The sequence below is a fragment of the Lipotes vexillifer genome, unplaced genomic scaffold (assembly GCF_000442215.2).
Source record: "Lipotes vexillifer unplaced genomic scaffold, Lipotes_vexillifer_v1.1 scaffold1980, whole genome shotgun sequence".
Classification (NCBI taxonomy): Eukaryota; Metazoa; Chordata; class Mammalia; order Artiodactyla; family Lipotidae; genus Lipotes; species Lipotes vexillifer.
The window spans coordinates 1,601,696-1,617,314 of NW_006797999.1; the positions used below are offsets into that span (position 1 = coordinate 1,601,696).

Below are 15,619 nucleotides of genomic sequence, written 5' to 3' on the forward strand. Positions count from 1 at the left end.
CGCCTAAAATACTTTGAATATTAATTTCTCTTTTGTAAGCTAATTCTTTTCATTACACAGTCCCCCACCTCCCTGCCAACTCTTAGAAAAAGGTCTTTTGTTTACATATTCCCCAAGGTCACTATTTCTCATAAAACCATGTCCAGATCACAAGTCTTTTGAGAAAGAAATAGCTCATTATACCCGCTAACAAGACACTAATTGGGTTCATTTGACTTCATCTAAAATAAGCACCAGGAGATACTCCAAATCTGTTACTCAGCGGTGCCAGTGTAAAGGACCAGAGTCCACGTCAAGAGGAGGGTAAGGCTGTGACTTCACTTCTGTCATGTGGTACAAGCTTTCCATGGTCAATACATTAGAAACGTTTCTGAGAATTTAGGCTCAGAGCCTCTTTCAACCAAAAGTACTTACAGCATGCTAAATACAGCCCTGCAGAGATGCCGTGGAACAGAACTGCAAACACCTATGTCAACAGGTAAAAAATAAAATGTAAAACAGAGCCATGTTTATGTGGTTTGAAATCTCATAGTTTTCTAAATTTGGGCTTCATAATACTTGCCAAAGGCTTTCCAGGATAAAAAATATTACTGCTAATCTGTGCTTTCATTCTAATAAAATGTCAGCATTCATCAGAAGATTAATTACTTCGGTAGCTCTACCAAATACACAAAGACAGTAATAGCACTGATACTGTAAATTCAGTAGCTATTTTGAAACTTTCCCAGCCAATCTGTTTAATAAACACGCCTACTGTGCAATTTAGAGTATGTGATACATACAAAGCAGTTAGAAAGTTATCTCCAGTACATCACTTGAACCTTTATATGTACGACATGTTCACTTAGCTATGTTTTATCACCATTATACATAGAGGAAGACAGCGTGTACGATAGCTCAATGAACTGAGAAAGGTTTTGTGAAAATATTTTTGTGGCTGAATTTAGTGCTCACGAAAGAGACGTGCCAGAGCGGCCAGAGTCGCACGGAAGTGCAGGTGCTCGGCGCGCGGGCGCGCGGGCACGCGGGCCCGGCTGCAAGGTCACTTCCCACGGCGTCTGCCACTCCCCGGCGTCCCCCAGACAGAGCCGAGGCTGCCGTTCAAACCAGCTCCGGGGCAGGCTGGGTCGTGCGGGCTTAGGGCAGCTTTTGCCTCCCTTTCTTGTCCCTCTTGGTGACCCGAGGGTCCAAGCTCGAGACCCGCCGAGGGACCCTGACCTTCCCCATCTGGCTCTCTCACCACTGCTCGGTTTCTGCTCACTTCCCTGGATCTGAAGACACATGTTTGTGGTCACGACTGCATCAGCCCCTTTCCTGCTCACAAAGGTCTCCTGAGCACCCGACGGGGTCTCTCGCCCCCATCACGAAATGAGGCTTCAAGGAACGCTAACAGTAGAACCCTGGGGTTAACGACACCAACTCCCCACGGATTTCCAGGGCCGAGAGAGGGCTAGAGAACTCCTCCCGCCCCGTTTTGTTTTTGTTTGTTTTTGTGTCTGTATCTTCCGTTACATTCCACCAGCCTTAGTTTTCTACCGTGCCTCTTAGCTGATAATGGTCGAGGACACTGGCCTGATGAAAAAGAGAAGAGAAAGGAGAGGGCCTCTGATGAGCCAGCCACCCACGTAGGACTGCACTGTCCTACCCTCCCGTCTAGCGATAGAAAGTGGCACATTTTTTTCAACCTGATACAAAAATATTAACACTTCCGGACATTATAGGCATAAGTCGTTATATCTCTACAATATAATAATTTATACTGTACAGCTATAACAGATAACAAAAGGTGCAATCCTTTTTAAAAAATCACACAGTTCACATGTTTTTATCGTTTTATTTTTAAGTATAAACTTTTTAAACACTTTACATAAATTAACTCCTCTGAGACTAATATTTGATGTACAGTAAATTGTAATTCATATAAAAATCCATAAACAACTTGTCTCACATAATTTACAAAAAAATCAGGGCTTCCTTTGCTCATCATCAGTGACAAGGATTCTGTGTGGGCCGGTGTTTTCCTCCGCGAGGCACACGACGTTGGCCTCCCTTAGAAATCCCCGCCCCGGCAGAAGTCACTTGTGCCAATGTCCTTTCACAAAGCAGAACAGGGGCAGCAGTCGGGTCGTCCAGGAACGGTAACTGCCTCACATTCTAACATTAACAGGGACAAACATCACACCCTATGCAGCTACTTCTTGTAAGCAAAGGTCGACAGCTGGGCAATATCTGGAAACACTGTATATGCACCTCTACCTTCTTTAAACACAGTGCCTCGAAGAACAGACGGCCCGGGGCAAAATGGTTGGGCTTTATTTTTTTCCTTTAATGATCTGTTTTCCTCGCAATACTTTCAGTCCAACTGAGTGCAGCGATATGCATATGTAAACATATTCTTTAAAGCCGATCACCTTTAAGGTCATTCAGAAGAAAGGTTTTTGTTTTTGTCTGTCTTCTCTGATTTGGGGGGGGGGGGCGTGGATTTTTTTTTTTTTTCCTTTTTTTTAAGAGCAGTCTGGCTCTCCTGGGTGCCGGGGAGCCCCCTCGGCTCGCGCCCCAGACACATCTGCGCGGAGGTGGCGCTGCGCCTGGGGCTGGAGAGGCAGGCGTTCCCGCCGGCTCGGCCCCCGCGCGCGCGCGCGCGCGCTTCCCCGCCGCCGGCGCGGGCGTTACCTGCGGCCGATCTCGCTCTGGCGGAGGAACTGGATGTTGTCCGCGCTGTCTGCCAGCTCGGGGTACTGCTCCACTGAGAGCACGTAGTAGCCGTCGTAGCCCTGCACCCTGCCGGCGCTCAGCAGCTGCCGCTTCTCGCCCTCCGTCCAGAGGCGCGCGCCCTCCTCGCCGTCGCGCACGCGCTGCTGCTCGCGCGCCCAGGCCCGGGCGAGCGCGCGCTGCCGCGCCTGCTCCAGCACGCGCGCCCTCTCCTCGTCCAGGGTCGCGCCATAGCGCACGTGCAGCGCCAGCGCGCCGAACTGCAGCTCCACGTCCGCGAACCTGCGGGTCCTGCCGTTGACCACGGCGGTGGACTGCGACACGGTCACGTTGATGCCGTTCTCCAGCGCCCGGCGGCCGCTTGTCAGGCGCAGCGTGCCCAGGTCGCCCTCGGGCGTGCTGGTCTTGATGAAGTGGTGCGTGTCCCTGCCCTCGACGGTGAAGTGCAGGTCCTCCAGGTAGAGGGCGCTGTTGAGCACGGCCGCCACCTTGATGCAGTCCTCGTCGGCGATGTTGAGCGCGTTGGTCAGCACGCGGCCCCGGCTCACGGCCAGCATGACGCCCTTGCCGATCAGCGACTTGACCGTCGCGAACCACAGCCACGACGGCGCGCCGCCGCCCTGGCGCGCGCTTCCCCGCACCTCGGCCATCCTGCCCAGGGACAGGAAGGCCTTGGCCTGCCTCGCCACCTGCTGCTGGACTCCAAACGTGGGCTGAAAAGCGAAACAGAACAGGAGGGCGCTTTAGAGAACAGCCTCCGCCCGGACGGGGCTCCGGCTGCGGGCAGGAAAAACGGAGGGGCGGGGGGAAGGCGGGGGGCTGGGGAGAGCCTCCGTCAGCTCTTGAGAGAGGCCGAGGCTTCGCCGGCCCCCGGGGTACCCCCCACCCCTCAGGCTGATCCCCAGGGTGTTTCGAAAGGCAGAGCGAGGTGGTAACGCCATCACGCATTCTGCTTAGCAAAGCGTTTCCCTTTCTAATGGGGGCGAAGCATGCAGGGCTTTTGCCTTCTCTCTCTCCGTTTCCAGATGCCCTCTTCCCAGGCTCACCCCACGTGCGGAATCAGCTTATTGGGGCGTCCACCCCACCACCCTTCAGGCTGGGGAGAAAGCAGCAGCACCCAGGGGAAGGCTGGAAAGCCTGGGGGCGCTTGGCGCTGGCTCACCGCGCCCCACTTGATACCTTTGAAAGGCGTGTGCTTTAATTTAGGCAAACTCGGCACCCTCTCCCGGTGCACAGTTTTCAGCTGCATGTGACCACTATAACCGGCCACGATGGGCGGCGCACAGTGGGACAGCTGGCAACGAGTGTTTATTACTTTAGTAAAACATTAATTTTTTTCTTCGCAGACTTAGGGGACAGTGGGCCTTCTACATTGGCAAGGGTTTTAAATTGGGGAATTTTAACTCGGGCATCTCTTATACCACCAGATGTTTGTCTGGCCAGGGTTTCCCCAAATGGAAACGTGTTTTGTTTGCAGCAGTGAAGGCACATTTGTTTTTCTGCTCTCCGGGCAGCCTTGATGTCTTTGCCTGCGATTCCCTAAGCTGTCCTTATGGTGTGCTTCTGAAGACAGAGAACCTGAGCCTCACTGAAAAGGCTGCCTAGGAAAAAAAGTTGGCAGTCCATTTGTACAGTAAGACTTCAGTGTTTTCAGACATGTTGGAAAGTCATCTGCCATTCGGACGTGCTCAAAGGCATTAGTAAACTTCAGGATGTCTTCGTGGCACTTGATCGGTGCAGATGTATTTGCAGTTAGAAGTGTCAAAATGGCTCCCAGGTCCTGGAAACTGGATGGGTTTTACTTTTTAAATGTAAAGGTGACATCTGAAAAAGGAATTGCTTTTATGTTAAGTATGAAACATGTACCAGAAAGCAGAGGTATTGGAACTGTGTATAACTTGTGTGTGTATGTGTGTTTTAGCCAGGATTGCCTTTTCTCTTTGTATTCATTGAAATTATAGGAAACTGGTCAAGGGGCAGGGGTGGGGGTGGGGGTGGGGAATGAATCTAAGAAACTCTGGGCTCTCTTCTTATCATTACGGGGTAACCCAATTCCTTGACCTTTAATTATTCTTGCTTTAAGGTAGAAATTCTGGTGTTTCGTTGTTGCATTCCTTTCTGATCTCTGCATGGTGGGAATTAGAAGTGCCACTTTCTGAAATGGCAGCTTTGACTTTGCAATTTTCCGTTCTTTCTCCGTTTCTTTTATTTCCCAGAACAGTTCCAGGCTTCCTGCTCTGTTCTTTTCAGGAAAATTCCATAAACACCTAGTGGTAGGTGGTGCCTTACCAGAGGCCATTTTATTTTTATTTTTAATCCTTTCCCTTGAAACACTGCCAATATTTTAAGGAATTGGAACTTTGTGGCATTGCTTGTGAGCTGCTAATTTGTGACACAAACCCCCCGCCCTCCTGTTTATTGTATCTTTGCCTTAAGGTCCCAAATACTATAAATGTGCGTTCCTGGGGTTCTCTGTAGAAACGCTGCACTCAAAAATGAGCTTTCGCATTTTATTACCTTTTGATAATGTTTTTCTCTGTTTTTATTAGCATCACTAAAACCAGATTTAAGCCTGTTTCACAGGCCCCTGATTTGCTGAGCAGAAATGCAAGAGGGAAGTGGTGCCTTCTTTCCTGAAAGAGTCAAAAAAATTAAAAATGGTCTTTGGTACAGTTCTCACCCGGGCAGTCTGATTAAGCAGGGGAAAATAAGGTACAAGTAAGCCCTTTATCACCTTTTCACGGTTTTGCTTTTTGTCTCTTACCGGTACATCATCCCACTGCTGACTCTTCACCAGTTCGTAAGAAGGCGCCGTTAAATCGAATTTGGGGACAGGGAACCCAGGAATAGCATTGTGCAGATGGAAGCCAAATGTCACCAGCCAGCTGTTAACATCTAGGATAAGAAGGTTCCAAATGAAAGGCCTTAGAGTTTGTCTTGTGCTTTCCTGCACTGAAAGCCTTACCTTAAAACCCCACATTCGCAAACAATGACCCTGAAAAGGAGCCCATGTTTGCCATCACCCTACAATTAAAAACTGACTCTAGACCCAGCAATCCCACTCCTGGGCATATACCCTGAGAAAACCATAATTCAAAAAGAGTCATGTACCAAAATGTTCACTGCAGCTCTATTTACAATAGCCAGGACGTGGAAGCAACCTAAGTGTCCATCATCGGATGAATGGATAAAGAAGATGTGGCACATATATATATATATATATATATGTATACACAATGGAATATTCCTCAGCCATAAAAAGAAACGAAATTGAGTTATTTGTAGTGAGGTGGATGGATCTAGGGTCTGTCATACAGAGTGAAGTAAGTCAGAAAGAGAAAAACAAATATAGTATGCTAACATATATATGGAATCTAAGAGAAAAAAAAAAAGTCATGAAGAACCTAGGGGTAAGACAGGAATAAAGACATAGACCTACTAGAGAATGGACTTGAGGATACGGGGAGGGGGCAGGGTAAGCTGTGACAAAGAGAGTGGCGTGGACATATATACACTACCGAACGTAAAATAGATAGCTAGTGGGAAGCAGCCGCATAGCACAGGGAGATCAGCTCGGTGCTTTGTGACCACCTAGAGGGGTGGGATAGGGAGGGTGGGAGGGAGACGCAAGAGGGAGGAGGTATGGGGATATATGTATATGTATAGCTGATTCACTTTGTTATACAGCAGAAACTAACACACCATTGTAAAGCAACTATACTCTAATAAAAGATGTTAAAAAAAAAAACTATTTTCAGACATGGTGACAATAACTTCAGTAGCAGAACGAAGTGAGACAGGGCTGCAGACAATGCAGATAACAGAGACTCACTTCGACAGAGGGGGTACACGGTCCCTCGTGCTGCTGATAGTGATAAAAAATGCGAATAACAACGCCCAGAAGCATGAAACAGACAGCGTTGTTGTTGTCGACAACAAATGGCATTTGTAGTTAGTAAAGGCTGGTCTTAAATAGAAGTCGTGTGTTATTAGCTTTCAAAAGCGACTGCCCAAGGATATGCAGGCTTCCACCACCCATTTTCTATTAATGAGAACCCTGAATTGCGGGTATGAAGATCAACCGTTGATTCTTAAAGATGAATGGTGAGAGCTGGCCAAGCTGGCCAAGGGCACAGGCGTTCTGATTCCCATCAGTTCTGACTACACAGGCTCACTGTGCACAGGTGGAGAAAAACTTTGGGGGAGAGAAGAGGCTGGAAACCTTTAAGATGGTATTTTAAAATATCGCCACGTGACTCCAAAAGCCGTTAAGCTGAAAATAAGGCTTTTATTCTGTTCCGGAGGTTATAATGTTACAGAGCTAGTCAGCAGGCTTGCAGCTTTATGAGTACAGTTGGGTGTAGATTATTTTATATATTAAGCACATTGCTGGAAAATTTGAAATTGCATTTCACCTAATATATTTTATGCTGTTCCATCTCTCTTTTGATGTTTTTCAGAAAATGCTGCTGTGGCATTCCCTGCCATCCACGTTGCTAGGAGAGGATGAATCCAGGAGCTGTGGGCTTTCCAGCCTTTCAGCCACTGTCAACACCTCTTAAATAACAGTGGTAAACTGCTTGTCAGAATGATGGAGGGCCACTTGTTCCCCATTTCCTTCTCCAGGGCACAAACTCTCACTTCATTGCCAGGCTGGCAGGTCCCTTTGTGCAGGCATCATATAAGCTATAAACCCAGTGGTGTCCTCCCTGTTTTAAATGGAGGGTTGCTGGTGGTGGAGGATAGAAAGTAACACACTTTGTGTGTGTGTGTGTGTGTGTGTGTGCGCGCGCGCGCGTGCGTAAGATTACAGGGGGCTTGTATGTTAGAGAAAATTCTTCTTGGATGGGGCAGTGCTGGGGGCAAAGGTACTCCTACTATGAACAATGTCTGTGAAGCAGTGAAAATCGGAGGCTCCTATTAAGTGTTGAAAATTACTGCCCAACAAATGGGACGCGAAGGCAGATGAGTACTGGAAAACCCTGAAGGAGGATTCCATAAGGGTGTTGCTGAATCAGGACGCTGAGAGAAGGGACACGGAACTGGCTCGCGAGGGAGAGGGCTACGAAAAGCCCGGGAAAGCAGGAGGCAGATGCGCAGTGAACCGGGGGCGGAGAGCTGCGCCGAAAAGACACCTGGGAACGCCTCAAGCCCTGGGCGAGAAAGAGCCGGCCGGAAGGAGGGCCCAACGCGAGCCAAAACCAAACAAAACAGAAAACTCCAGAATAACCTTCCTCTAGGAAGCACAAATATAGCCAAGAGGTTAATTATGGCAGAGTGTGACTCAGGAATGGAAGGTGGAAACAGAAGGGTTCAGAATCCCTGCAGCAGAGCACGAGGGAAGATCTCAGCTCACCAGAGGGAAGCCTCGTGCACTGTGGGTGGGAGTGTAAACTTGTACAGCCACTAAGGAAAACAGGATGGAGGTTCCTCACAAAACTACGAATAGAATTTTACCATATGATCCAGCAGTCTCTCTTCTGGATATTTATCCAAAAAGTACAAAGACACTAATTCGAAAAGATACATCCACCCCTAGGTTCACTGCAGCATTCTTTACAATAGCCAAGATATGGAAACAACCTAAGTGCTTATCAATAGATGAATGGATAAAGAAGAAATGGTATGTGTATACACACACACACACACACACACACACAATGGAATATTAGTCACAAAAAAAATGAAATCTTGCCATTTGCGACAACGTGGATGCATGGACCTTGAGGGTGTTATGCTAAGTGAAGTAATTCAGACGTAGAAAGGCAAACACTGTATGACTTCACTCGTATGATACAACAATGTTTTTTTATTTTTTGGCTGCGCTGAGCAGCTTGTGGGATCTTAATTCCCTGACCAGGGATTGAACCCAGGCATTTGGCAGTGAAAACACAAGAGTCTTACCCACTGGACCACCAGGGAATTCCCCTAACTCAGGTGATATAAAAAAAACCAAATAAATGACCAAACCAAACCAAACATGTAGATATAGAGAACAGTGTAGTGGTTACCAGAAGGGCAGGAGGTGGGGAGGACAAAGTGGCGAAACGGCATCAACTGTGTATGGTGACGGATGTCACATAAGTTTTGTTGACGAGGACGCTCTCGTGTGTACAGAAGTAGAAACAGAATGTTGTACACATGAAACATATAATGTTGTAAAGCAATGTTACCTCAATAAAGAGTAAAGAAGCTGCTCGTTAAAGGGAACCAGAGTCACACTTGCAAGGACTTGTCTCTGTTTCACATCCTGGTGCTTCTGTGGTGGCAGAAGGGGAACTCAATGTTTTAAATTGGATCATGCACTAAATTTGGAAAGGTCTTAAATCTATACCCATATTGGCAGAAAAATTAATGTGTTCATTAGTAGTGCCACCGTACAAGAACACTGCCCTAATTGGTGATGAAGACAGTAGTATAAGAGGACAGAACTGAGGAGAGAAACAGGATCCACTGGCTAAGCATCACTGCCCCCAGGCGACCGTGGGGAAGAGGGAGTTAACACACCTCCCAGGGATGGACTGCTGAGTCACGTGGTGTCGTGTTCCTTACTGATTCCTTCATTAGAACTTGACACATGTGTGAAAGGAAAACCTACCTCACACATTCGTAAGGCAGTTACTATTTAGAGCAGAATTGCATACGTTACTGTATTTAATACCATAAAGTAGGCATTGCTCTCCCCATTTTACTTTTAAGGAAACAGACTCAAAAAGTCATGTGACTTGGCTATAAAGCCTTGGGATTGGAACTCCAATTTGGGGACTCCAAGTTCATCGTGTTTTCTGCACCCCCGTGTCCCTTCCCTTCCTTAAGTGACTGGATTGCATGTCATTTCAGAAACCTGTGGTCTTGGGCACTGGCAGGCAGAATAGGAAGTAACAAACTATGTCTCAGTGTCCCTCTCTGGTTTCTCCTTGGTTTCATTTAAAAGGTTAGGCATTTGACTTTTTTTTTTTAGGCATTTGATTTTGCATGAGGGAAGCGTGCAGTTAAACTACCGGCCGTTATTTTGTGTGTTAATCCAGTGATTAAAGTACTTGGAAAGGAAAAACAATTACACTTACCTGTGATGTAATCTTTCACATCATGGATTTTGCTTGCAGGGTTGTTATTCCTAAACATATACAGGTTAAAAGGAGCTGGGTCCTTCCCAATTCTTTTCCAGATTTCTATGTCAGGCGTTGTCCATCGTCCTGCCAAAATGTCATAATCCCTTTCTCCAAAGTGGATTAATTTTGTGAGTGGGTCATACAAGCCACCATGAAATCCAATTACCAGCTGAAAGTCAATGTTGGAGTCAAAATAGATTTCGCCATACGCGGTGTACTGAATCTGTTTGAGCATAAGCCCGTTGCTGCTGAAAACAGCCAGTGGTGTCCCTGTGTTGTCTGATGCGATGTAGAATTCATCCCCACTGCTGATTTCCATGGCAAAAAGATGTCCTTGGAGATCGTAATAGAGGGAGGTGATCTCTGAACTTGAATGGTTGTAGACGTGAGTAATCCTGGTGGGGTAAGTGAGGTCCGCGTAAAAAAACTGCAGGTGCTGTCCCAGACTGGTCTTGCTAGACACACGCCTTCCCAGGCCATCGTAACGATAGATCACCGTCCAGCCGCTGCCTTTACTGTACACTCGGGTCAGAAGCCCCTTGGAGCTGTACTCAAAGATCTCTGTGCCTCTTTGACGCAGGAAACCATCTTCATCCAACCGGTACTGAACATCACCCAGTCGGGTGATCCTGTCTCGCAGGTCATAGCGAAGAGGTGTCAAGCGTGCGCTGTTACTTGGGTTCAGTAAATGGAGGTTTCCATTCAGGTCGTAGTTGTAACGCCACATGATTTTTTCATTTAGATAAACTGTCTGGAGCTGTCCGTCAACATCATACTCATAAGCATATTTGGTAGTGTTGGCGAAGGGCCCTATTTTAATCTCTCTCTTGGTTACCCGACCCATGTTATCATACTGAATTGTAATCCAGTACATAAGTGACCTGAAGATCTCATACTGAATTTCCTTGATGCGGCCGTGAGCGTCAAAGTGCTTTGTGTAAGTCATTACAGCTGTGGAAATGATCTGGTTAATATCATAATATATAACTCCAAATTTTCCAAACTGCTCCACTTTTCCAGAAATGTCATCGAACTGATAGAGGTCAATGGGCAGCGGAGTTTCATTGATGACACCCTGCATGCTGGTCACCCGAAAGCTGTTGTCATAGCTGTAGTCGAATCTCGCATTCACCATCCCATCTTCACTAAAGCGGAAAATCTGTCTGTCAATGAGAGGCCCAATTTGCCTGTATCTGATGGTGCAAATAAAACCATCACTCTGGAGGTTTACCGTTTTGAGGACTCCTGCCGTTTCATCGTAGGTAAAACTGACTCTCGTGCTATCGTATAAGATTTCTGAGAGTCTGGTCTGCCTCCTGTACTTGAATAAGACCCTCCGACTCGTACCCAGGAAAGCCGTCTGGAGAAGCAGCCCCCCCTCGTTGTAGTCCGTGATGACGGAGGCATTGCTCTCCGGGGGGTTGTATATGTTACGGTAATAGCCGATGGAGCGGATGGTCTGCATTGTGTGGCGAGCCACGCTGGGCATGGTGATGGCCGACAGCTGGTCCCACATGTCGTACTCAAAGATGTACTGCCGCTGGCTATGCAGCAGGAGCACCATGGACTGCAAAGAGAGGACAGACCGTTAGCCGGCACTCGCGAATGGCGGAGGGGAGCAAAAGCAGATGTAGTGACCACAAATGCGCAAAACACTCCACTTGAGAGAGTGGTTTTCATTTCCACTGGGTTCTCCTTGACTTTCCACGTCGCTACCGATTTCCTGCCTAATTTGCCTGGATGCTTAATTGTGAGGGGTTCTGCAGTGAGTGCCTCAAGTCTCAGGACCGTACCTTTTTTTTTTTCTCAGGCATTCATAGCCAAGCGGAAGATTGTCAATGGATTCCGGTAGCTCGTAATACGGGCACGAGCAAAGCTGGTTCAAAGACAATATTTCAAGGGGAAAACAGCATATGGGAAGTGCAGTCCTGTCCATAATTAGCAATTATTTAGTAAGGTGGCTTTTCCCCCTCATTTGATTGAAGAACCACTCAAATCATGTTTTAATTTCCAGTGCATTTGGGGAAGGAGCAAAGCATTCAGAACATTACTTTATAAAGAAGAAACATAGGGCTTCCCTGGTGGCGCAGTGGTTAAAAATCCGCCTGCCAATGCAGGGGACATGGGTTCGAGCCTTGGTCCGGGAAGGTCCCACATGCCACGGAGCAACTAAGCCCGTGCGCCACAACTACTGAGCCTGCGCTCTAGAGCCCGTGAGCCACAACTACTAAGCCCGCGTGCTACAACTACTGAAGCCCACGCGCCTAGAGCCCGTGCTCTGTGCCCCGCAAAGAAGAGTAGCCCCCGCTCGCCGCAACTAGAGAAAGCCCGCATACAGCAATGAAGACCCAATGCAGCCAAAAATAAATAAATAAAATAAATTTATTAAAAATAAAGAAGAAACATAAAATTAGCCCAAAATGGAGCATGTGTACCTAAAGCATCAACAGCAACAAATACTGCTACAAACAAATCACTCGGTGAATGAGAGCTGTCAATGCCCTTATTAGGAATATGGATCCAGATACTCTGTTTGTTTGTTTGCAAATTCTTAAATGGCAGCTGTAATGACAGGAAAATCTGAATTCTGAAATTTCCTTTTATGAGAACCAAATCGGACTTGTACCTCAGGTGCGGGGAGGATGGTTCCTGGGCTACAGAATTGCTTTGGTGCTAAATTATGAGGTAAATAGATAGATAAATAAAAATAAGCTCTGCATATTTTGCAAGTAATTGCAGAAAGACAAAAGGCAACGTATTAGGCCAACGTGAGAGAGAGAAGGCCAACCTGGAGGCTGGTTAGGTAGCTCTTGCCGTGGTGCAGTGCATGGGAGGTTCTATCCTCTGAGGAAGCCCCATCTAAAACCTGTTAGACCGAATGGAAGGATGGCCAAACCGGGAGGTGGTTAGATTAGGAGCCCACTTCCCCACCTACCCCCCCGCACCGAGACTCGCTCTTTGCTTTTGACATAGAAACGCATAAGCCCGTGTCCAAGGCTCATTCTTTCCTTCTTTTTTTTTTTCTTGCGGTACGCGGGCCTCTCACTGCTGTGGCCTCTCCCGTTGCGGAGCACAGGCTCCGGACGCACAGGCTCAGCGCCCACGGCTCACGGGCCCAGCCGCTCCGCGGCATGTGGGATCCTCCTGGACCGGGGCACGAACCCGCGTCCCCTGCATTAGAAGGAGGATTCTTAACCGGTGGACCACTAGGGAAGTCCCTCCTTTTTCCTTTTACTTTCATTCCCTCTTGACCCCAGTCACTACCCGAAACCTGGCATCTACGACCTGGCATTCTGCACACGTGTAACTTGAAGCCTTGTTTGGTGTTGCGCGCAGATCTGAAGAATGGGTTCCCTTCACATGCAGAAGAAAGGGGAGAGGCCACAGAGGACCAGACGCGTGGCTTTTTTAAAAGACAGCCTCTTTTGGTTACTAATGCGTAAGTAGGGTGTGTGTGCTTTTTATGGTTATGTCGAAGCTCTGCGGGCAACAACGCAAAACTGACAGCTTTAACTGTGCGAGTGCGTAAGGCTCTTTCTCAAATGAAAAAGCTCGCACGGAGATGATTTACAAATGACTAACAAGCTCAAGGTCTAATTTGTGAATGTTGCTGACGTATGAGGTTGGCAGGTGGGCGCTGTGTGGCTTGTTTGTTTACAGCACAAATCACGTAAAAGGGTCTCGGAGAGGAGGACTTAACTGAGGGGAAACACCGCGGCTAGTGCAGAAATTCATCTGTGCTCTACAGATGTGGTTTACACGTGGGTCCTCAGAATAACAAAAGGGGCTCAGTCACGTGACACTGGTCCCCCCGGAAGTGCGCTTGGGTGACTGCTGTTAACTGCCGATCATTGCTTCCCTGTGTTTACCCTCTGTGTGCAGGCGTACCTTTTCCAAGTACGTGTAACTCCATGTTTTCCCGTCAGCAAAAACCCGGGAAACGATTCTCCCCTGTCCGTCATAATCTACTTTCTCACTCGTAGTTCCTCGCTGGATGCTGGCAATTTGACCCGTGGATGAATAGGTGACATTGACGGCCATCAGCTTGCTGCTTGGCAGCCAGAGAGTCGGATGCCCTGATGTGTCATAGGCGATCCTCAGGAGAAATTTACGGTGGTCATCATAGATCTTTTCTGTCTTTGTTGTTCGATCAAAGTCAACTGAAAGGAGGTTTCTGCCATTAACCTGTTACCACACAAACAAGATGATAAAATAAATCATGTGCTGTTCCACTACCAGCCCCTTATTACTCTTCAGGGTCCCCACTATTGTTTAAACACCGTTTATGATGATTGATTCTCTTTGTCAGTAAACTAATTTAGCAACTTCTTGGGTACAAGTGCAAGGCAGTAGATTAACTGCTCTTTTAAAAGGTTTCATTAAGCAGAAATACAGCCTGGCATTTGTTCAAAACCTTTTCAATTAAATTTTGTAACCTTAAGCAGCTGATAAGAAAAATGCCGAAACGCATTTGCTTTAAAGTTTGCTCAGAAGACACGAAGGTGGTAAACCTGACATCTCTGCACATTACTCAAATCCCTGCCCCGCCCCGCCCAGAAGACATTGGGAAATAATTGCTTACTAGATTAATCATGGCTACATTAAATAAAACGGTGGTAAACGTGATTCTAGCCCTTCGAGGAGCAGTTAAGAGCAGATAATGTGGAACCCACATTACTGTAAATTATTAATTAGTTTAAATAGCAGGAGGTTACAAACATGATCCTCGTTTTTGGCTAAGTGCTGAAGTGTCACAGTTTTTTGGAATGCCTTTTTCTTTGATAACATCTGGTTCACTGGCAAGGACTTCAGATCCTTCACTCCCACATCTACACAGTCTGACCACTGTGCTTACTTTACAAATCTAGCCCCATGCTGTTGTCGTAGGGTCTCTGTGTCCCGTCCAGAATCTCTCACTACATCTGGCTGTTACTGTCTGTGGTCCAGGGCACACACCAGCCAGCATCTCTTACTGTGGTGGACATGTGGCCTTGGTTAAATTCTACTTTACACATGGTCTACAGTGTTTGCCGAAGACAAGGGCCAGTCCATTCTTTGGTTTTCTACTGCACCTTTGTGGTGATGGTGGCTTGTCCATACCAAAATGCTTGTTAACTGTTCGGATTGTTACAAGTTAAATGGGAAAATCTTAATTTTACTTGGCCATGTCCTAGCTAGAACCTTCAAAACAGACAGTTCCAGCTGATCACTTACACACACACACCACTTATACACACACCACACTCACCACTTATACACACACCACACTCACCACTTATACACACACACACCACTTATACACACACACACACCACTTATACACACACACACCACTTGCACACACACACATATATACCCACCACTTATACGCACACACACCACTTATACACACACACCAATATGTGTAAACATATATGTATGTACATATGTAATATACACGTATATTTATGTAAAATCTGGGATAAAAATTTGTGGCTTGTATCACAGCCATTAAACAAGTCCCATGAAAAAAAATTCTCCTTAAGCTTTATTTAAACTTTTCCAAATAGCTCTTCAAGGGGAGTACTGTGAAGTCCACGGAAGGGTAAAGATATCAGCTGAAAAGAAGTTCATGCCTAACAGGCAAAGCGGTCGGGGTCAGGGTGCCGGGGAAGCACCCAGATGATTCACAACAAATGAGAAAGCAGAGCCCTGGATGCAAGTGAGGAGCCCTTAAGTTTTCAGTTCTATCATTGCAGATCCAGCTGATGCAGGAAAAAGAAAAACCCCTCGAACCATAGAGCAACTGGTGTGTG

General features: G+C 47.0%; 1 protein-coding gene across 1 annotated transcript in view; it reads right to left on the reverse strand.

Annotated features, from left to right (window-relative positions):
• Nucleotides 1-2,669: 2,669 nt before the first annotated feature.
• Nucleotides 2,670-15,619, reverse strand: part of TENM3 (teneurin transmembrane protein 3) — a 181,564-nt gene continuing 168,614 nt past the window's right edge. Inside the window, exons 23-26 of the mRNA XM_007470027.1 lie at nucleotides 13,713-14,009; nucleotides 9,780-11,391; nucleotides 5,477-5,607; nucleotides 2,670-3,425 (exon numbers count right to left, since the gene is read on the reverse strand). Coding sequence (XP_007470089.1) covers nucleotides 2,670-3,425; nucleotides 5,477-5,607; nucleotides 9,780-11,391; nucleotides 13,713-14,009 — 2,796 coding nt within the window. The remainder of the gene's footprint in view (nucleotides 3,426-5,476; nucleotides 5,608-9,779; nucleotides 11,392-13,712; nucleotides 14,010-15,619) is intronic.